This window comes from Thermobia domestica, chromosome 7, assembly GCF_964235325.1.
Source record: "Thermobia domestica chromosome 7, izTheDome1.hap1.1, whole genome shotgun sequence".
Taxonomy (NCBI): Eukaryota; Metazoa; Arthropoda; class Insecta; order Zygentoma; family Lepismatidae; genus Thermobia; species Thermobia domestica.
Window position 1 is genome coordinate 298,275,305 of NC_137460.1, and position 24,365 is coordinate 298,299,669.

Consider the following 24,365-nt stretch of genomic DNA (forward strand, 5'->3'; position numbering starts at 1 on the left):
TTCATAAGACAAGAGTACATTGATGCACACTTTTCAAAATTTGGGAGATACATAGGACCACTTTTAAAATTTGGGATTTCTCAAAAAATGGAAATACTCTCTAGGACTCAGATATATAATGCTTTCTATCCTCCCTTTTAAGGGTAAAATATTGCCAAAAATTTACATGTAAGCAACACGTCATAACACATTGTATATTATTGGCCTAATTTATCCTCTTTAATGAGGTTCCGCCATGTTATGTGGTTATATGAATGAGCACAGAGGACAATTCACTTTCATAGGACAAGTGCTCAGTTTTCAAAGTTTGGAAAGGTACATAGGACCAAAATCTAAATTTACGAGCAGTTGTCAAAAAATAATATTTGATAAATGTTCTCTACAATTCAAGTACATTCATGTCCAAAATGATTGTCTCATATTTATAACTGTCTTCTTGTAAGAATATAATTTGATAATGATTTTGCAGGGTGCCTTTGAAACTGATATCTGTATAATCGGAAAATGTATATATGTGGTAAATTTCATAGGAAAAGAATTATAAATACGAAAATTAGCGTGAGTAAAACAAAATGTTACTAAATGGACAAGAAAGTTTTATTTTCATTTTATTGTTATTTACTGACTTTTGACATGAAATTTGTCATATACATGTCTTTGCCGATTTTACAGATACTAACATTATAAGAAATACCGGGCAAATTTGTTATCAAATTATAACGTAAACTGTAACCGTTGAAGCTGTCCCCGTTCAAAAGCAAATTCCTCTATAGAATTCGTGACAAGAGATTTTGAACTGAATCTTTTTACTATTTATTTTATTTATTTAACAATCACCAGATACAGCTCCGAGGCCATTTTACACTGGATATCCAACAACAATAACAATGTAAAGGATTTGGGAAGGTATCGGCCAGGGCCTATTTAATAGGTACCATCCCGGCATTTGCCTGGTAGGACTGAGGGAAACCCTGGAAAACCTCAGTCAGGATGGTCAGCAGCGGGATTCGAACCCACGACCTCCCGAATGCGAAGCCAATGCTCTACCACTTGAGCTACTTCGCTCGGTAGTATCAATTTCTTCATAATCAAGAGTCGAGACATCACCCTTACACCACACTTTCGAGACAGCCTAAAATCTTATCCCGTGCGCATCCTACAAGTTTCATATAACATCGATACCAGAAAGGGCTCTTAACTTCCAAAGCCGAACCAACTGACATTATTTTAATTCAAATCTTATTTACTTATAAACTTTTGGTCATAATCTCAGATTTGATTTCCAATGTGGACATATGAAATAGTAATATCTTGCTCTTCGGGAGACACAAATCACCAATATATTCTATTTAGATACTAGTTCCATTTTCAGTCACATACATATATACGCACACACGCATATATATAAGGAAAGTTGATTCTGATAACATATAGTCTTGAAACTTCCAGTTTCAGTTACCTTCCTTACGGGTGATTTATATACAAAGGAAGTCCCGGCCTTAGAGCCCTATGGACTGCATCACTAATGTTGTTTTAAATGAAAATTGTTTGAAATAAAATTATGTATTAAGATGGCACGTGCCGAAATGGCCGAATTAGCGTCTTTTATTTATGTTTTTCACATTGTTAATGTAATAAGGAAGGATAAGCGGCGCATGTACACATTGAAATTGAATAACACTATATAAAAACTGTAACAAATTACAAAATTGTAAAAAAAAAATTGAAATGTAAATAGTAAAAATTGAATGAAAACTGAAAGCAAAGTTCCCTAACACTTAATGTTTACAGTGCCATCTCTTATCCCTTGAAACTTCTTAAACCACGATAGAAATGAATGTTTCCTGGTGATACTAGCAGCAGTTCAGAAATACAAAATAAATCAATTAGCAACAATTATCAAGTTTTATGTGAACCTAACATAATAATGAAGATTTAATCTTTACTTCTCATGTACTGTACAAAGTTAAATAGGATTAACTTTCAGTGTGAAAGAACGAACGTAAACAGAGGAGAAATGAAAAATAAGTGAACAGCAGGTTATTGTGTTCTCCCTTCTATGGCTTATTACAAATCTTCATTATTTTGAAATAACTTTGCAAAACGCAACCTAGATTCTGTTAACAAGAGAAAAATGTGGCTGGAAAGCAGTCGCAAACTGGAATAGGCAACTGAATCATTAGAAGCAGTAATTCCTCAAGTAAAATGATTCACTTGCTTAACGAGTACTAGTGCTTAGTCATATATTAACAACAAAAAAAAAGTACAAAGTTCGTATTATGACTATTCCATTCTTGGCACTAGCAGTGGGCGTCACTTTATAAATACACCTAGAACTTTAGTGTTTTGCTACTGGAGTACATAACTTGATGTCAATTATATTGTAATTGCAATGCTCAAACAATACTTTTCCATAATCTTGATACTGCAAATGAATATTTTGCATGTTGTGAAGTAACATGACGCAACAAATCACTTGTACTAGGAAAACCTATGCCACAGATAGAACAAGGAAAGTAATAAGCCATAGAAGGCAGAACACAATAACCTGCTGTTCACGTATTTTTTGTTTCTCCTCTGTTTACGGTCGTTCTTTCACACTGAAAGTTAATCCTATTTAACTTTGTACAGTATATGAGAAGTAAAGATTAAATCTTCATTATTATGGATACCAGTTTAAAAGAATCAGACTTCCTATTTAGCCTTTCTCTATTAAATTAATCGCCATCACTGATTCCATTAAAAATCTTATGTCTCATTTGCGCGTTACATGTTGTATTAATTCCTACGAAATTAAAAAAAAATATTTAATAACTATATATACATCAACATATGCTTTTGCTGTACGTTTATTAAATACTGTGAAGTTAATAAATGGAGCAGGAACAAAAAAAAAAAAAAAAATGCCATATGAATGAAGAAAATAACTTTGCAAAACGCAACCTAGATTCTGTTAACAAGAGAAAAATGTGGTTGGAAAGCAGTCGCAAACTGGAATAGGCAACTGAATCATTAGAAGCAGTAAATTCTAAAGTAAAATGATTCACCTGCTTAACGAGTACTAGTGCTTAGTCATATATTAACAACAAAAAAAAGTACAAAGTTCGTATTATGACTATTCCATTCTTGGCACTAGCAGTGGGCGTCACTTTGCTACTGGAGTACATAACTTGATGTCAATTATATTGTAATTGGAATGCTCAAACAATACTTTTCCATAATCTTGATACTGCAAATGAATATTTTGCATGTTGTGAAGTAACATGACGCAAGAAATCACTTGTACTAGGAAAACCTATGCCACAGATAGAACAAGGAAAGTAATAAGCCATAGAAGGCAGAACACAATAACCTGCTGTTCACGTATTTTTCATTTCTCCTCTGTTTACGGTCGTTCTTTCACACTGAAAGTTAATCCTATTTAACTTTGTACAGTATATGAGAAGTAAAGATTAAATCTTCATTATTATGGATACCAGTTTAAAAGAATCAGACTTCCTATTTAGCCTTTCTCTATTAAATTAATCGCCATCACTGATTCCATTAAAAATCTTATGTCTCATTTGCGCGTTACATGTTGTATTAATTCCTACGAAATTAAAAAAAAATATTTAATAACTATATATACATCAACATATGCTTTTGCTGTACGTTTATTAAATACTGTGAAGTTAATAAATGGAGCAGGAACAAAAAAAAATATGCCATATGAATGAAGAAAATAACTTTGCAAAACGCAACCTAGATTCTGTTAACAAGAGAAAAAAGTGGTTGGAAAGCAGTCGCAAACTGGAATAGGCAACTGAATCATTAGAAGCAGTAAATTCTCAAGTAAAATGATTCACCTGCTTAACGAGTACTAGTGCTTAGTCATATATTAACAACAAAAAAAAGTACAAAGTTCGTATTATGACTATTCCATTCTTGGCACTAGCAGTGGGCGTCACTTTATAAATACACCTAGTACTTTAGTGTTTTGCTACTGGAGTACATAACTTGATGTCAATCACATTGTAATTGCAATGCTCAAACAATACTTTTCCATAATCTTGATATTACAAATGAATATTTTGCATGTTGTGAAGTAACATGACGCAACAAATCACTTGTACTAGGAAAACCTATGCCACAGATAGAACAAAGAAAGTATTCTGTTCCCTTATGCCGCATGTTATTATGCCAAAGCAAATGATGTTTCTGAACGAAGGCAGCATCACACACTGAACATTTGTATGGTCTCTCTCCTGTGTGAAGACGACGATGACTTCTCAAGTGACTAATTTGAATAAAGCTACTTGAACAATACTCACATTTGTAAGGCCTGAAATTCAGATGAATTTTAATATGAGTTTCAAAATGAGGCCTTTTGTAAAATTGCTTTTGACAGAAATCACAGATTATAGGTGAAGACAGTTTAAAAGGTTTCTTCTTATGGCTTCCAGTGGATTTGACTTTCTCTAGGTGAAGTGCGAGTGCACTTTTTAGCTTATATTGGCGCCCACACCCATTACAAGATAAATTGACTAAGGGATTGCGTTTCTTCCCTACGCCAATGTGCATTCGTATGTGCCGTAGAAGATCTTTACGTAGTCTGAAGCCTTTTCCACATTTATCACAGGAAAAAAGCTTGAGACCAATGTGATTGAAAATATCGTCTTCTAACTGTTCCTTTCGACGGAAACTTGACCCGCAAATTGCACATTTGTATGGCTTAGAGTCACTATGAATACGAAGGTGAAGGGATAGCTGCGATTTTTGTTTAAAGCATCTCTCGCATTGTGTACATTTATGAGGTTTTTCTCCTGTGTGAACTCTTAGATGCTCCTCGTAATTCGTTTTCCCTACGAATCCTTTATAACAATATTCACAGGAATAGTTAAATCTTTTCAATTCCATACCAGAAGCATCTAATATGTTAGCAAGTAAATCCACTTTTTTCTCAAATTGCTCCACACTCACATCCAAATCACGATAGTCCCTACAAAAAGAAAAAAAAAAAAGTAAAATCACATAAAATGACACATTGTGATACAAATATGATTTTAGAACTAAATCATAGTGATACAAATATGACTTAATTTTATGATACAGCTCTTGCTGCGAAGCTTTACAAATTTTATACGGCAATTTCAAAATACAGTACAAACGAAGAAAATCTGGGGTAGTACAAATCAAAATATTTCATGTACCATGATATTAATTTTATATATCAATCATTAGTTATGCTTTGAAGACAAGTACTACAGTATCAGTTGTAACATATAATGTCATATAGTATTTATTTTGCCATCTCGCTGTCAGTTGAAGAAACTTCTCCTGTGCGGTAGAAAAAAGTATGAGCTGCTGTCTAATTCTAGTGAAGATATTTTAATCAGGTGTTAAATTCCGGTGCAGCATTTCTTAATTTAAATTTTTGTATCATGCAATATATCCTTATTTCCTATTTTAAAAATACTTTTTTTAAAATTATTCGAGGTTTGCAGACTATACTTTTTGACACTACCAAATTCATAAACCCCAATCTGCATTTTGCTGTTAATTACATTGTTTATTTGAAGATGTTAAATTTTTAATTGATTTTCACAACGTTGGGGACTCCACTTCGGTAGTCCTTCTCGTCAGTGTATTTATTTTGTGGCATTTCTTCAAGTACCAGAAACATTACACAACTCATCGCTTACGTGTATTTGACCTAACTTGGGATAAAGCATATTTTCAGCGTTGATTTATTAAAAAGGTATACTCAGTGGTAGAAGCTAATAGAAGTGACAAAACTATTATACGGCCTGGTGCTTGTCAAGTTAAATAGACAAATGGCGGACTTGAAGTAGGTACACTATGTGTATTTTTGTTGGCGTATGTCTATAGCATTTATTTACATATGCTAGTAACTAAATTCTATAGTATATGGAAAAAGGAGGTTCAACCCTGCATACCCAAAGACTCCCTCTTAGCTTCTGTGATCTCTTCCTGTAGTATTTCTATTTCTGAGAGAGATGAAATTAGCCTTAACAATCTACTGCTAATAACAGCAACAGAGCGACCTACATATTTTGCCAACGCTCAAATTCAAATAAATTCTTTATCAAATCAGTGTCGTTACAATTTAAGTACTTTGATGAATTTCACAGCAATAAGAGACAAAAGTGTAGTTCATATTGCTTTTAATCAACGTAGAAAGAAGTTAACGTTTTAAATTCTGTTTTGATTATAAAACGAGGATCAGTATTTCACATACGAACACAGTTGTTACCGAGGACTCGCGGACAAAGTCGTGAACTGATAACTTTTCTTTATCTTTTCTTACGTGCAAGGAGAAAAAAGAATAAAATTGACAATATGCTTTAAAGGATATTAACCCTAGGACATGGCTTTACGTACATTAATTGTATCCTTCCAATTAATTGATTTTATGCAGTTACTGGCTCTCTTACTATTTGAACAAATAGAGAAAATGAGGAATTTTTGCTCAACTTGCTGTTAGATGTTCATAACATTGTTGTATATATTGATTTTTGAACATCTTATTTCCATTGTTTAAAAAATAGATAATAGGAAAAGAAAAAACATTCAAGGACGGACAACAGACTTAATTTAAAACTCTTCACCGCCCGAAACAATTTTATGTTACTACTTAGTCACATTTTCTTTTTCTTTCTGTATTATAGAGCTTCCTAGAAAAGAAATAATGGTTATTACTTAACTGGACAATCGCAATGTAGCAGAGGTACTTACGCATTTCCTAATATCGTGTACTGGTTACTCCTTAATTTTAACTGTCTATAAGTAGATTCTCTGGTCTCAAAGGGAATCAAATAGACATTTCTTTCTACGCTCTATTCCAATCTTAGAGCAACAGATTCACCAACCTCTAGCTTTTACGAAGATTCCATTTAACTAGATAGTAAGAATGACGTGAATGCTGACTGAGGAGAATTGATTTATATAAACGTTGAGATGGCGGAGAAATATTTTTGTACGAGTTCATTTTTATATCTAGTAGAATATAATAAATTGTTTGCTCTCTCTGTTCAGTTCGCAATACTTACAATTCAGGTGTCAAAATCGTACCGTGCGTATGTTTCAAACGCATAATTATTTTTATGTTCAATATCTAGAGAAAACTTTAATCTCGGAGCCTGTTTTTCCCCACTCAAAATACATACTTTACTCAGGATGACAGTCAATGCTGATTCGGTCACAAAATTCAAACTTTGAATAGATGAAAGAAATAAGTAATTGACGCCAGCATTATTTACCAGAGATAGCAAGCCAGGGATTCACGTCGAAGATTTTCAGAAACAAGCAAAGGTTTCGACATCAAGAAAACAACTTTCTTTAGTGATTTTCGCTGTACATGAAGTTTCTCCAGGCATAGACTCCACATTTGAATGCTGAAAGTCTCAAACACAATACCGAAGCCCTGATTACCATAAAATAGAAATAGGAATTTATTCAAATGACATTATTTTCATTGCAACTCTTTAAAGGACACACTTGTTCACTATTGTTGTTAAATGTAACTGGTGAAACTCAGACTAGTTTTATGTCCCCTGGTACTGACGAGCAAGGTATTAACAATACTGAGTTACGGCTCATAAGGAGAGATTACCTGGAACTTTTTCAACATACAAATGAAAATAATGTCGATTATTATAATTATTTACATCAAAATTGCTACATAATTTGTGATGATAATGATTAAGAGTTACTATATCCTAAGGGGAATAAATCCAAAACTGAGATGCGGAATTTTTCGACATAAGCAAGCAGTACGAAATGGAGTTTGGGGCAGACCAAAAGTCCCCATTTTGACAGGTGGTTTCGATATAAATGTTCTAGAGAGCACCAGTACATAATATCGCTGCAATACACCTAAAACTAGAACATACTAATATACTATCCGTACAACATATAAATTTAAAAGCCTTGAACACGCTTCTTCCAGTATCATTTTAATTCTAAAATCTGATCAATAAATGAAAAGTTACTGCACTTCTGCTCTGCACTGTGGCTCTGCATTTCTGCAGCCACACAAAAAACATAAAGGAAATGTATACATTAGAAATCACAGGTTAAAGCAGCGAAACCGTTGATGAAATACCAGTCAGCTCGGACCCTGCTGCTTAGCCCTAGATAAGCCTGTTTTTATATTTTTCTGGTTTGCACTCAGTTTATTTTTTTTTTTTTTCTCTGACTGATTCTCGAACTGCCTTCCCACTTTAGGTCGATAACTTTTCGTTTGTGGCAGCTCTTACGTCAGCAGTCCCCGAACTACCGCTATCTTGCTTTCATATCAGATGAGTCTCTCCTGGTATCTAGGACAAAAAACGTGAAAAATTCTTTCCTGAGCAACACTCCAATATCCGTCGCTCGCTCCCTATTACAAACGCATTATTTATAAGTTCGCGTTAGGAAACTCATGGCTAAACACACGCTTCATGAAATGGTGCAAAAAGCAGGCTATATATATATAGATATAGATATATATATACATGAAAAAAGGCTTCTACAAGTAGAGAAATGTATTTTCAAAGTAATGAACTATATGACTGATGGTGCCGTTTGTTGAGTAAAGGTGGTAATATCCTGAAACTATTCATTCATTCTTCTTTCCTGAAACTCAAATTGAAACCAGTTTCATTAATGTTTATTACCACAAAATTATATTTAAGCAACTAATTGGAATATTGATAATATATTCTACTTAGAATATAATAAAGGAATATACTATCAAATAGAATAGGAATATTCCACTTGATAATATATTCTACTCTTCAACTGGAAACAATAACTTCAAACTCTTGTCGATTAACATAATTTAAAGCAAATAATCAACTATTCAATTCGAATACCCTTTCCTGTGTTGACTTCCATAATAACATTGACAACTTGCTAGTAAGAATGAACTTCTTTTGAGCAGTGTAAAGAACTCTTTCTATCTGAGAAAATTTAAATATCATTTCTATAAGACACTTCTTAAGAAAAAAGATCAAATATTTAACAGTTCAAATTGTGCATCCCGTCAGACCCCACAAAGAGTATTTTTCCATATTTCTCAGAAACATTTGAACTAATATTTTCGTTTTACGTTCTACAGTTACGCCGTGTAGGTTAAACAAGGCCATGATGATGAGAATGAATCAAACGGTGGAATGAAAAATTGACAGGAAACTGAGAATGCCGAAAAAGCCACGCACATGGTGTTTGTCCATCACGAAGTCCACATGCCGCGAACTGTGGTGAGAGATCCCACACACCAGAGGTGAACGACCTACCACTGACCCAGTGCTCATCTGTCTTTGAATTAGTCAATATCATTATTATATCTTAGAAACAATAACGATTCATAGTTACCATTCAAGGATACTAACAATCAGCAGTACTTTCATTTGAATTAGTTTTCGTGTTACTTTATATGCTTTACCGTTTTCCAGATTTTAAAATGGGTATCTCTAAGAATTATAACCTTGTTCCTTTTGTTCAGTTAGAAAGCCATTTATTACATAAAAATCTTTGAACTCTAGACACGAAACAATAGTAGGATACTCACCTTTTAGCCAAGCACATTTAATAAGTAATTCACCCCTGAGTACATTATTTGTCATCTTATCTGTCTTATGCTTAGTAAAATTAGGAGAATCAACATAAATTCTTCGCATTTAACTAGTATGCTCATGACAGACTTGGTTGTTTATCCATTCTATATCCTTAACCCTTAAAGGATCCTGGCTTTTTGGGCTATTTTTTAGACTTTCAGTCAAGCAGCTACTGTATCGTCACTATTTATCCTAGGATCATGGTTCATACCTCATTCTCTTCAGAATAGAGCTGACTTTCAAATGGTACCACTTGCATGCTCATACCATATACCAAAAGCGGCGAAAAAATGTCAAAGTGAAAATTTCGGAGGGAAAAATTTTTTTCTCGAACTTTGGCCCCCCTGGACCCCCCCTGTGAGATCGTAGTCATGTAAAATAAATCTGATAAATAGTACTTGGTATACTGAATGTGTGTGCCAAATTTCAAGTTTCTATCTTGAATAGTAAGGGCGAGAGAATTTTTATCAAAAATTCCATAAAACACTATGATCTCAGGGAAAAAAATTCCTGAGACATCCCTAATTACCCTAGGACTATAATCCGCCAATAATTCTCTTCAGAATAGAACTGTCTTTCAGCGGGTACCATTCACATGTCTCCATCATGTATCTAAGGCGGGAAATTCCTGAAAAAATGGATTTTTTGGGGCAAAATTTCCCTTTTTCAACTTTTACCCCTCTGGAGTGCCCCTGTTTTTACGCAGAAATCGGAAAAAGAACTTCTGGTAAATACTACTCGGTGGACTGAATGTTTGTGCAAAATTTCAATCTTCTACGTGAAAAAATAGGCCATCCAGAAAAAATTTCCCTACCATGCCCCACTTTTACCCTATACAGAAGTATATTTGGATAAAAATTCAGAGACGGCCCTAATTACCCTAGAATAATAATTCCACCGTCGTTCTCTTCAGAATGGAACTGCCTTTCAGACGGTATGACTCACGTAGACTTATCATGTATGTGAAGCGGGAAAATGACGAAAAACGGGATTTTGGGGGTAAAACGGGATTTTTTAACCCTTTGCCCCTCTGGTTCCCCCCTGTTTTAACACTGACATCGGAACAAAAATCTGGTAAATACTACTCGGTGGACTGAATGTTTGTGCAAAATTTCAATCTTCTACGTGAAAAAATAGGCCCGCCAGAAAAAAATTTTCCTACCATGCTCCACTTTTACCCTATACAGAAGTATATTTGGATAAAAATTCACTGAGACGGCCCTAATTACCCTAGAATAATAATTCTCCCGTCGTTCTCTTCAGAATGGAACTGCCTTTCAGACGGTATGACTCACGTGGTCCTATCATGTATGTAAGGCAGGAAAATGACGAAAAACGGGATTTTGGGGGTAAAAAATCCCTTTTTTTTACCCCTTTGTCCCTCTGGTTCCCCCACTGTTTTAGCACTGTCATCGGAACAAAAAATCTTGTAAATACTACTCGGTGGACTGAATGTTTGTGCAAAATTTCAATCTTCTACGTAGAAAAATAAGCCCGCCAAAAAATATTGAACATAGGTTTAGAAAATGAGAAAAGAATTTTTTGACTTATGACGTCATCACCTGCTATGTCTGGACGCAGGACGGTCTGAAATCATACGTAATGTCTTCTACAAGACCTCGGGACTTGGAAAACAAAAAAAGACCCGACGAAAAAGCTCAAATAGAAGAGAAATAACGCAATGTACCATGAAAAACGCGTATGGTACAAATTGTACCATAGGATCCCCAAAGGGTTAATTTCATATTCGTTCTGTATCCCAAGTTCCTATAAATTAATAACGGATTTCTCTTCAACATATAACCTTTGTTTAAGAAATCCATAAAAATCAATACACGTTACAACGTACTCAATTAAAACTCACTTATTACGGTGCCGTTTCTGGATAAGTCCGGGATTTGTGACAAGATAGCATAACAGACAGTATTATCATACGTATTTTCTGTAAGGCCTATAAAAATATTTAAATTAGCTCCTTTATTTTTAGATACATTCCTTTTTATACTACAGCTAATTAACCGTAGTCTATTGTTCACGAATCCTTATGGTACATAATATATTTTTGTTTCCGCACGCTTATACATCGCGTAGTCTTTATATATACTAAAATAATTCATCTAGTATCCATAATTTTTAGGTTTCTGTTGTATTTGGGGAAAAACCTCATTCCTACCATTGTTAGATGCATATGCTTATCACTTCCTTGGTCAAACCTACTGGAACCTATAGTCTGATTTTAAAGTCTAATAGTTTAAAAGGTTACACTTACGAAATCAGGCACCATGTTATTTCAACTCTGTAGTTATATCAAATTCAAAAAAAGACCTTTTAGACCTTTATGAATACACTGATACATGTGTAACGAATACATAATTTAAGGTTACTTTAATATATATGTCGTAGTCAAGTTTCTATTCAACTATAGGTATTCTTATTTCCACACTTTCTATTGTCATTTTGTCATTATGAGATATTGTATCACATATTCTAGTTTCTGCACATTTATACAAAACACTATCATTACTAAAATTGAAAATGTAATTCTTATTTCTCCGTCCCATATAATTTTATTACAATCACTTAAAAAGCCAGGTACCGACCGTAATGGAAATAATGTAGCTTCTTAAAACAATTTTTGATTGATTTTTGTTGTATAAGAATCTAACAATACTTTTTGTTAACTACAAAAAGTTCTGGAAGTACTTAACTTTAAGCCGTGTTACAAACTATACCCGATGTTACTCCCAATGTTTACCATATTTCTAGAACGTTTTGCGATATAAATTTGCTCTAAACTGTATTGCGTACTTCCCATCTGTTGAAAACCATTTATGTAATTAGAAGAAAGACATATCAAAATAAATGCTTTTAAACAACGTAATTTTTCAATTCATTATAACTTTGTTCGTAATTTTTTTTCTGGACTTTGACTACAAGATGTTTCGTCTGCTTCGATTCCGTTATTACTGCTGTAGAGGTCACAAAATTTGAGTGTTTGCGGTACTATAGCGTCCTTTGTTCCACAATTTCCAATACTGAGTAATAAATGCAATATTATAAGTTTTCTTTTCACATGGAGATTTGAAATTTGTAATAACGTAGTAACATTAGAAAAACACAATCTTATGTTGGACTTGCAATACTGTTAACTTTGTAGTATCATAGAATATGCCAAATAATATCCCCTTGCCAATATTTGTATTGTACAAAATTTTATAATTTTTTTGTTTGTAAAGAGAAGTTGTTCGTATTGAAATAAATTAAAACAATAATGTTTTTTACAATATAGTATTCGTTTGACTAGACACTAGAACAAATACACGCGTTTCATACTCATATATATTTACCCTGAGTTTATTTGTATAAATGGAAATTATTAATACACATTTGCATTTGTCAAAAGTGCTGATACCAGTTTTAACACTATTGAACAAGGTTGTGAAAGAAGGCACTTAATAAAAGTGTGAGCTCCGAATTAAGATCAAAAATGAATGTGGTGTAACTGGAGCGTGCATATATCGTCATGCAAGATTAACTTTTACAGTTGTGACCGCTAACCATTAGAACCGCTCTCGTTGAAGAGAGCTGGGTATTAAGGGCATGGCTTTGGTCTTCACTTTCTGTGAGCAACATGGTATGACGAAAATATCAACAACAAATCTGAATAAAAACTAAACTTAAGACAATTTCTATTTACAAATCCTCAATAATCCTACAGTATATACTCACCCATTACGTTCATCTGAATAATTAAATCCGCTTTTCGTTTTACAGGCATTCAAAGACAGGAATTTCTTGTATGGCTCTTCTTTAAGCAATTCAAAATTAATACTCCCCTCCGCTTTTGTACTTAGTGGACGAGGAAACTTTCTTATCTGTTTAAATAAACAAAATATTATATATTAAATGTGTCATTAAGATTAATCTTGTTTCTGCATTAAACAGAATAGGTTTATTATAGCAGTTAGATTATATTTTAGTTTACTCTTGAATAAACTCTGATCCGAATGTAATCAAAAAACAAAAAAATAAAGACTACAATTAACTCTGAACGTGACAATGACACTATAATTATTTCGCTGATATTCAAAATCTTCAACGATGCAAAAACAAAACTAATTCTCATATACATTTTAAGAATTTAGCTGTAGTACACAGTACATTTTCTACGTCCTATACTTTGGGAATCTAAGCATCAAAAATCGATCTATACAGTTACCGTAGATGCGGGCTACTTGGACCCAATTTTGCAATAAATTCGTTCTTTCGGCCTGTTTTCATCCACGAAAACTCGAAACTTATTGTCATAATCCATATTAAGTGGAACTACAGGCTTTATTGTACATATCGAGGAAAGTTTTAGTTATATATATTGAAAACAAAGCACAGGCGATTATTGTAAAAAATGGGTCCAAGTAAAACTCGCGTTCGGGCTACTTGAACCCACCCCCATATTGTCCTACAGAAAACCCTTGAAATCTGCTCTGAGACTAAGTAGGACGTAGGTGTTCCAAGAACATCACTTTTTATTTACTGCAAACCACAAAGAGAACATGTTAAGAGGTACTATCAAATATAATGCATGTAATAGCTGATTACGTTTTCTTCTACAGCTGGACGAGCCCTATCTATATTAGCAGCGAATCTAGTCGTTGGCTGGAGGTGCAATTTCTAAAATAACTTCACCCAATATCGACTGGGAAGATTGTCTTAGAAAGCAACGACAGTTCTCCCATGCATGGGTAAATAGGATTTCACAATAAATCTGAAATCAAGTTAATTAACGAGGAATCCGAAATCACAAACTTTATCAAGATGAATAGCGAAGGCTAATTCTTCTTCTTCAGTGAACACTTTCAGATGGCCCGGATTCGGCCTTGACCTGTTCTTTAATCTTCTTTCTATGGTGGAAGACTTATCTTGAAGTGAGCTTCTGTTTCTTTTGGCGACATTTCCTCGACTGAATTGCTGGCAAATATTCTTCAAGCTGTTATGAAAAATCAGCACATTTTCGACCTGCAGGCAATCTTTTATATTGATATACTATTTTGTACCCGTATCCTTAAGGAAACAATGAAAAGTTTTTACTTGTGTGACACGTGACAACAGACCTTTATTTTTCATATACAAAGATAACAAAGGATGGGCTGGGATAAAGATAACAAACGAGGTGGTGGGACAAAATATCTATGTTTTCCAGGTCATATGTACTCACATCATAAATAATGCAATTACGCACAAATCTTATTGTACATGAGAAAGTTTACCATCTCAGTTTCATTAACCTATATGTAACTACTCATGTGTTTACTTAGCATTGGTTCCACTTTCTTGCAAACAGTGTCCACACATAAAAGTTTGGCGGTCAATAAATACAGTTTTCGTCAACGACCATTCTCACCAATGCTGCTCAATCGTAGCCTACCACAGAACTAGTTTCAATGTGTGCGCGCCTGCATTTTGATCCTATCTAACGGATCTAACTCTGAACTCACTCATTATTGCATTGCATATGGAACTTTAAACGAGTTTCTGGTATGGGTCCAAGTAGCCCACAATTACGGTACTTATTTTTTAATATTTTCTATTAAAGGATAGTGATCACATTAGCTTAATATTGCAATGCTTCTCTCTCAACTATGTCCATAAAACTTTGTTTCAGTTCTGGAAATTAATACAATACAATCTCATCTATTATGGTTATCCCGTGCTTTGCTCAGGATATTTATCTTTCCGTCTGCCCAAAAATTATCATTAGTCTTTACGATTACTCTTTAAAAGGTATAACATTATTTCATGTAAAAAAAGATCTGTCGCCACCACGAATAAGCTCGAAGAAAATCCTATATTCCGTTTGTTAAATGTGAAAATAAATGAAAGGAAATCTTTAAGTTTTACGTCCCACGATTATGGTGGTTAAGCTAAAGGAGACGGTGATGATGAGTAATGAATAAAATGGTGGAATGAAGAAAGTGGGAGGAAACAGGAGAACCCTGAGAAAACCAACGCACACGGTGTTTGTCTACCACAAAGTTCACTTGGTGGATGCTGGGAGCCAATCGAGAGAGTTCACGCCTAAAGTGTAAACGACAAAACTTATCAGTAGTCTAGAGACACGTAAACTGATAGCTCATCACTGAAAATACTTGTTCCTCGTGCTACTTCGCTCTGTATGAAAGTAAGTAGCTTCTATTTGTCTCGCCGTTCAACTGCGGAATATCGTCTCTCTACAACATTACCATCGTAGACAACATGAGATCTATATCGTCTCTATCTTAGTCACAACACGAATATTGCTTTGCTGATATATCGTCCAGAACCTACTGTACACGATCGGCCTTACGTTTACTACGAAGCAATGTCCCATCTAACTCTGCTCGTTCTCCTACACTACCCATATGGGGACAACGATCAATCAAGTCGCACAGTATGCTACCTACTCTGCGTGTGTATTGTGCCGTTTTAACCTGACTCTCTTTAAAAGACCAATAATAAACAAACTCCAAAATTACATGTATGGAAAGGTGGCCATTATATTTACCATACAGATCCAAGTATGTGAAATCTCGATTTGTCTTCGGTAATGATAGAGAATTGCCATGCCTTACTTTTGCTTTTCAAACTCCTATGTTATTTGTGTTACTTGTTTCCGTCTAGTAAATTCCCTGATTTCACTGGAAATATGACAAGCAGGGATAGCTATTGTTATACTCCTTAAAAGCGATGTACTTTGGGAAACTTTTGAAATTATTGATTTTTTTCTTGCTTCTAAACGTTTCCGTGACAGTATTTTATATCCTAATCAAAATTCTCGCACCACTTTAAGCAGTGTAGTAAACTTTATCAACTTCATCGTATCTCCAAAATCATTAAGTAAATTAACTCGTGGTGAAAGTATAGCTAGCAAAAAGTGAAATTTGCAAACGAAACAACGTTTCCAAGCAGCTGAAAGGCGGTTTGTGTAAACAAAAGTGTAGTAACCTTTATCTCCTGTTACATTATTCATCTATCTTAGCATTACGGGACTATCACTCGGAAGCTGCAAATAATACAAGTTTCTTAAGATTATATTGTAAAGAAATCATAATTTGCACTAAATATATTGGACCCTAAAATAGATAAACTACATGTCAGTTTTTAAAAACCTACCTTCATTAGTTTTTGTTCCTCTTGATTGAATAAGATGCACGCTCCTTTTCAGCAGAGAAACCAAATAAGGTTCACAATTACTACTAAAACTTGGATACGATGAAAATATCCTTACCACGTTGCAAACTAAGAATACAAGACCGATTTTACTTTGCAGATAAAACCTGTTAATTCGTATTTTAAAAAAAAGAAGAAGAAAAGGGCAAGTTTCAAAGGTGTTAGGCAGTTATGACCAAATCAAATATACATTAATTAAACAAAAACCTAACATAATCAAAACAGAAATATTACTTTCTTTAGGCAATCTTTTGCGTAAAACATAAAAGCACACATCGGTGGACACGAAGATTAGAAAAATTACTTATGTACGCAAGAAACATACGTTATTTCTGAATATACAAACAGCCCTATAAATCATCGTACATTACAATACAATTGTGATGTTAAGTTACTTAATGACCCATTAGTATATAAGTGTAATGCACAGGTAGCTTGTAGTGACAAACTAGCACAGGTAAATGCATGTTTCTCGCACGTCTTTATAAAAATAAACCTCAAATCCTCACGAGCATGGTCACTATACACGTACCAATGGCTGGGGCATCCAGCATCATTCTAGCCTGACTAGTGATGGGCAGTGGGAATATTCCCGGTGGGAAGGAATTTAAAAATGGGAATATTCCCGGGTTTTTTCCCTGGCCTATAAATTCCCGGGAAGGAATTTATTTTCATTTCTCTACTTTATCTTCCAAATTATAAGAACCATATGACTAATTACTTTAAAACCTAGAAGTAAATCATAATATATTAAAATAAAGAATTTGGAGCTTAAAAAAATTAAAATTATTTGACGGTACTTTATATAACTAATTATATGATTTTTTAAATTCCATTTCCATTTGCACTAAAAAGTAAGGTAATTGTTTAGTATTGGGAGGCAAAAACTAGCAAGAAGTAGGATGATTTACGGAAGAAATGAGCTGATAGTGATGTTCCAGTAGTCAAGAAAGTATCGAAAACATTTTTTTTTTTTTTTAGGGCAGTAAGGGATTTATACAAAACGGAAAGGTAAGTAGAAGTGATTTATGTGAGAAAAGAAAGTGAATTGATGGTATCGAAGATACAAAACAACGTGCCATGGGGGCCTCTAACCCGCCTTCATTCGCTAACGCTCGCTCTGTAATGCTGTCTGGATTTAATTTTGGTAATGTAATTTAACGTATGAAACCATAAAACAACCGCATGGGAATAAAATATCGCAAAAAGTAGGTGCAAAAGCTGGTCCCCAATGCTAAAGAACAGCCAAAATTATCAAAGTACTAATTTACAAATGATGAAAAGGAACCATTTTGTAAAGTAATTTAGAATTATGTAGAAATAGAGATGAACAATTATTAATAAACCCTGAAACACCATTAGTAATAGACGTCGGTCTGTCTCCTCTCTCTGACTCAAATTTCTGAAGACGTACTCGGACTTTTTTTACATGTGAATTAACGTATGGAATTTCGAGAAATAGGTAGAATGAAAGGTCGTGTATGGCAACGTTACGTGCTAAAATATAAAGATAAGTAAGTATCTTGAAAATTTTGTGAACATAAATCTGTATGCGCAAATGTTGATAAATTGATGAGAAATGTATCTTCTAGCATTTACCCATTTGGTTTATAACATTTATAAATTTAATGTGTTGATAATATCAGTAATAAAGTCAAGTTGAGCAAATCCACTTACATATAAATTTAAACTTATAAATGCTTTAAAAGTATTAATTTTTTCACACATAATTAATTGATAGAACGTATTGTAAATAAATATACATTTATGCGTACTTTCTAAATATAATAAAGTGTTAATAAAGTAACATAGTACCGTTCAAAATATACATTTTAAAGAATACTCTGTGGACAACAGTAATAATATGCTGTGATATAAAAATTAATTCACCTTTGAAATCATAATATAGTAATAGAATGCAATTTTCTTTCTGGTTGAACATAAATTCCCGGATAAATTCCCATTTTGGGAATATTCCCAGGGAATATTCCCGAAAAATATCTTCCCGGGAATTTACCCATCACTAAGCCTGACCCGGAATAGATGCAATGAAATTACTAGTTAGAACAGACTAATATGTTTCTCTCATTAGGAATTATTTTATGGGATAGAAATTAGCATTACTTATAGTATACATGTGTATAAGTATACTCTTTATCACCTTTAAGAACGCGTTATACATACTATAAAAAAGAAAACAGATGATGAGTAGCCGTCAAGGAAATATAGGAGGTATTGTAACTACTGAAAGGAATGTAAGTTTTGAAAAGTCATTGATGATGGTATTCAAATAAATATGTTAGAAGATGCAGCATTTGTATTTCCCAGCAAAAACGAGGTATGGCATTCAGAATGTGCCGCAAATCATCGACGATTCTCGAACCAGTACTGTGACTGATAGTGAGGCATTGTAAACATCTTTTATGCGAATACTCACCACCGCTCACGCGCCTTCTCCCTACGGAAGACCCCCTCGCTGCATTTCTCTCTCTTCCTGCTCCCCTGCCCTGATTCGGTTAGAGGGTATTCGTGCTTTATACTACTCACATAGCACAAGTTGGTTCGTATTTTATGCAGTGTAGCTTTTATGTCATATGTCCTTCTTTGGACAATGTTTAGCAGAAGGGATGGAGTATGTTTAGTACAAGGGATTTGCAAACACGTAAAAAACACAAAATGTATAAGAGCAATGAATGATGCAAGTACTTAGATGTAACATAACATAACCAAATCTAACCTAACATAAACTAATCTAATATTAGTAGAAATAAGCGATATTGTATCATTTTTGGAAAATTATGCGGGATCCCTACACTAATATAACATAAACTAAACTAACCTAACCTAACCGAAGGTGGCCAGATATTATCAAAATTGTAACCTTTTTTAGAGATAAGAGCTGGACTTCTGCTAAACATAGGCCGAAAGGTTTTTTTTTTTTAAATGGTACCATTTCGGTAGTTTCTGTACTCATTAGGTTAGGTTATTATCATTTCGGCAGTCTCTGTACTCATTAGGTTAGTTTATGTTAGATTATATTGATGTAGGAGTCCAGCATAATGATCGAAAAAATGATAGAACGACGCATATTTCTATTAGGTCACGTTAGATCTAAGTATTTGTAACTTCCATTTCTCCTGTAAATTTTGCATTTTTAAATTTAATTTTTTTTTTAATGTACTTCAGGACCCCTTCTGCTGAACAGTAAACCACACTGGGAAGGTTCTAGAACATAGGGCTCCCCATGTAGATTAGTAGCTAGGTTGGTTCCTTTCTATACCAAAGCTTAATTTTCAATTCACATAGTATTGCCGAGCGAGAGTCAGCGAGTGAAGGCGGGCTAGAGCCCCGCAGGGCACGTTGCTTTCTGTCTTTACTACAGCTAGGTAGGAAGAGGGACCTGTGTTCTAGAACCACACTTTATTGTACAATCACTAGCAAGTGGTTTGGTGGAGAAACTAAGTAAGACCAAAAACGAGAATGTCCTGGCTAGGAGATTCCGTATTCTTAATATCTACGTTCACACCAAAAACGTCCTCCGTACTTGATGGACATAAAGCACGCACGTTTTTAAATCACCCATGGAAAAATTCTGTTTTCTTGCGACTCAACTAAATTTTAACGTCAAAGTAAACAAAAACACTTTTCAAGTATTTCAAACAGTTACTCACCAATTGCAAGATGTAAATTTCTTAAATCAAACGATCATGTGAATATTGAACGAATTCTAAATTATTTCTATGGTCCCTTAACATTAAAACCATGCACATATTATTCATAAAATCATTTCAGGCCTTGTGAAGGTCTACCGCTCGTAACACCAAACTCTAAATGAAAAGCAGTGTTGCCAGGTTCCAGTTCAGAAAGTCGCTACTGTGCCATCAAAAATCCGCCATGTTCCATTACGCTTTCTGAAATTCCGCTACATTATAAAATTAAACTTTAATGGTACAAAAAGCGCTGTTAACAACACTGCATAATAATTCATGTGTCCCCACCAGAATCGAACCCGGGGCCCCTTGATTACAAGCGCCGAGCTTATCGGCACATTGTGGAATTGGCCTTAACAATTTATGACAGGAAATATTTATTAGATTTAATCTAAGTAGAACCTGTGACTTATATTGGAGATGTCTCATAAATGCAGCCCACTTAAAGACAATTCTTAAACATGGTTACGAAGCTGTTATCAATATACTTGTTAGAATATAATCTTATTTTAAGAAGCACATTTCTTGGAAACAAATATTAGTACTTTTTTTTCTCAAATACATGTGCACTTTTGGAAAAGTATTTCATGGAGTTAAACATAAATAATATAGGCCAACAAATATGGTAATTTCCGTACATCCACGTATCCAGGAATTTAAATGGGAGTGATCTCGAAGTTTTTCCATATAGAGTCTAAATTTAGCTTGAATATAAATTGCATATAACTCTGGAAATCACTTATGAAGTTATATCAGATTTACATAGAAGTTGGAATTCCGGGTTATCTTTCGTCCTCATATCCTCACCCTTGCGTACATACCTGTTTGCATAGTGCTTTCAATTACTTCAAAATTATAACATTTTACTTAAATAACTTATGGTCTAAATTAGTAAACTTTAAAAAACTTTAGTCTACCCGTCGATTATATGGGTTCTTCTAGATGTTGGCTGCCAGATACAATGACAAAAGATGTATCTTGCAATTTCAATTCCTATTTTGAATGAAGTCAGCAGCAGCAGGAGTAGGCATAACCACTTGTGCAATTCACCTCTACTCCTACATACAGCATTCTCGAAAACAAGTCAATCCTGTTTATTGAAAATTGTAAGCAATTTTGAAAGAAATAAACTTTTTTTAACCTGATTTATTGATTTTTTTTAAGCAACGGGGAAAATTGGAAGTTTTAAGATAGGTTTTCAAAAGTCGCTACATTTTCCGTATTTTTCGTCCGTTGCCGCGTTGTCGCAAGGCCAAGGAAAAGTCGGTACGCGTAGCGGAATTCCGCTGCGGTTGGCAATCATTGAGCCTTATGCTTCTTATAGACGATCCAAGAAAGATTGAACAAGACCATTCAATACCTCAAATTTACACGTTCAAAGGACTATTGTTGGAGCCTTTGAACAAGAGTCTCGAATAGACTTGAAAAAACTTTTACATGATCATAGAGGTATTGAATTTATTTTATATTCTTGTTAATAGATGGCAGTCCAAAACAATAGACTGTAACTATGAAAACAAATGAAAGCGAAACTGTGTATTGATTTAGTTCAGACCTGCCTATGAATATCTATAATATTAGCATATTTTTCGCAACTTTCTGCAGGCATTTGTAATTTAATAGATTATATTAAATAATTTAGAAAACAGGTCAATTGATTTTGCAGCAATCCCATTGAATTTTCACTAAGTAATTTGTCCTTTTTACATTAAATGCGAGTTAGGTTAGCTGAGTTAAAAATGTAAAGTGCTGCTTAGGTCAAAAAAATCGTTCTCTATACTAACCTTTTTTAAATGTTATTCTTCAAATGGTTGTTGAGTTGAGTTGATTTTAGTTTAGCGTCCCTTTCAGCAGCGAGGCTATATGAGACGTGGACCTACTGATTAACGTGGAATCCGAACCACATGAGCTCCCGCCAGGAAACGAACCCGGGTCTCCCACGCCAAAGGCGCGTACGCTAACCGCTTAGCCACAAGGGAGCTCTATTCTTCAAATGGCGTACTGATGACAGAACCACACTCAAAAAGAAAAAAATCGAACTGTTTCCTGTTTAAAGAAAAGGCTGAAATCACAGAAAACCAAACGAAGCAATGATAATATTTTTCAGCTACAAGACTTACCTCCCATATCCGCATCAGACTTTCTTCACAAATCTTTCCCTGTTTTGGTACTGGTAGAGAATAACCCGTCAAACGAATAGTAATTTTACTGTTAAAATGTGTGAGTCTGTATGAAGAATTTTCTGAGATACCGTTATAATTCCCACTGTCGAAACATACCTGTATAATGTAGGAAACAAGTATTTTATGTTTTGAAGTTGTAATGTACCATTACAGTTTAGAGTAATGTCAACTTTTTTTTACTCACCCTGTACCTAGTAATTTTTTAAATTCAATTTCGGCTTAATTCCACAATTTATTTATCCTCTTTTCTTCAAATGAATGTAATGAATCGAAAGGTCTCATTAGAAATTATATTTTCACGGAATAAAATATTTATTTATATTCTGATTAATTGTAAAATCTCATTTTCGCATACAAGTTGAATAGTTACAAGGTTTAGCATTCTGACGTCATACCGAAATATAGTTCCGCCATTGGATATAAATTTTCTTAATTTCAGACCAATGTAGAATTTGGCCAGGTAACTAAACCTTCCCTCACCCCCTCTCACTAGTCCAAGTCACTTTCAGATCCGGTTTTATCTGGAGTTCACCAAATTTCTATTCGCTTTGTAATTTCCGCGGCTGAAAGATTTCGCCCTGATTGGAGGAATCCTCCAATCTCTGTCGTTTTCGGCGCAATGTTATCATTATCGTCGTGGAAACCTTACGAAGCACTGCCTGTGGAAGTGATCACCATATTTTGACAGCAAAAGGACAGATATTTAATAGAACTAAGGTAACATATAATTCAATTTAATAGATAAAGACTTACAACTACTTAGGAGCCTAAAGTCTGCATTTTTTATTAAATAAACAGTTCATAGTTAAGTGAAATTCCGGATTTGTTTTCATAGGACGCCATGTTGTTTACAGGACGAGTAATTTCTTTTGATCTTTTCAAATTCAGTTAGGGATTAGGGAAAATACGACCTGTTTCGTATATTTTGTTTGTGTATATGGTAAATGTGATTTTTTTATTCAGTAAGTGCTCAGGGGAAAGGTCCTTCAATAAATTTTGTTAATGTGCCCGTAGGGCTTCAAATTCTAGTAAATACTTTTTAAGTAATTTGCAAGGTCAATTGAACGTAGGGTTACCCTTCTCATATTGCCCCCCATAAAGTTCAATAGAGCCAACTTTATATACTGACAAGGAGTAATGTGTTTGAAGGTACTTGTCTTCAACATGACTATAATAAATGGTGCTTGTTTTGTTTAGTTAGTATGTATGTGTAGTATTTATAGTAGCGTGTAGTTCGTAGCTCTGTATGAGTGCATGATTTTTACCATAAGGACAGTGTAGTTCACATGTGTTAATTTAATACCATTTTTCTAACTAAAATAACTAAACCAGACTAAATATTATAGTTCTGTTTAATAAGTGCAAGTATATATTTTAGTACACAGTAGATTATTCCTTACTACAGTGCCATCGTGTCCGTTTTCGGTAATCGTTTGTTCGTTGACATTACGTCATTGCACGAGTTAGTGATTTAGACTGTTTGATTTTAACCCCTTCTTCTTAAATTACATCCCGTGGATATGGTTTGCGGTTCGAATGAGTATACATTCATATAAAATCGCATGAGGTCTTACTGTTCTGAAAATTACAGCTTGCTATGTCACTTAGAAACCGAAATATCCACTGAAATCAAGAATGCCTGTTTTCTTAATAGAAGCAAAGCCCAC

General features: G+C 34.2%; 1 protein-coding gene across 2 annotated transcripts; it reads right to left on the reverse strand.

Annotated features, from left to right (window-relative positions):
* Positions 1 to 1,038: 1,038 nt before the first annotated feature.
* Positions 1,039 to 20,635, reverse strand: LOC145691092 (uncharacterized). 2 transcript variants are annotated; one of them, XM_081766767.1, is made up of 4 exons: positions 20,477 to 20,635; positions 16,749 to 16,874; positions 13,329 to 13,474; positions 1,039 to 4,978 (listed from the first exon to the last, which is right to left on the reverse strand). In XM_081766767.1, exons 2-4 carry the CDS (start codon positions 16,752 to 16,754, stop codon positions 4,027 to 4,029), a joined length of 1,104 nt encoding a protein of 367 aa, XP_081622893.1. In that variant the 5' UTR covers positions 16,755 to 16,874; positions 20,477 to 20,635; the 3' UTR covers positions 1,039 to 4,026. The 2 variants fall into 2 exon arrangements, with proteins under 2 accessions (XP_081622893.1, XP_081622892.1); XM_081766766.1 differs by having other exon boundaries at positions 16,749 to 16,912.
* Between the last annotated feature and the right edge of the window lie 3,730 nt (positions 20,636 to 24,365).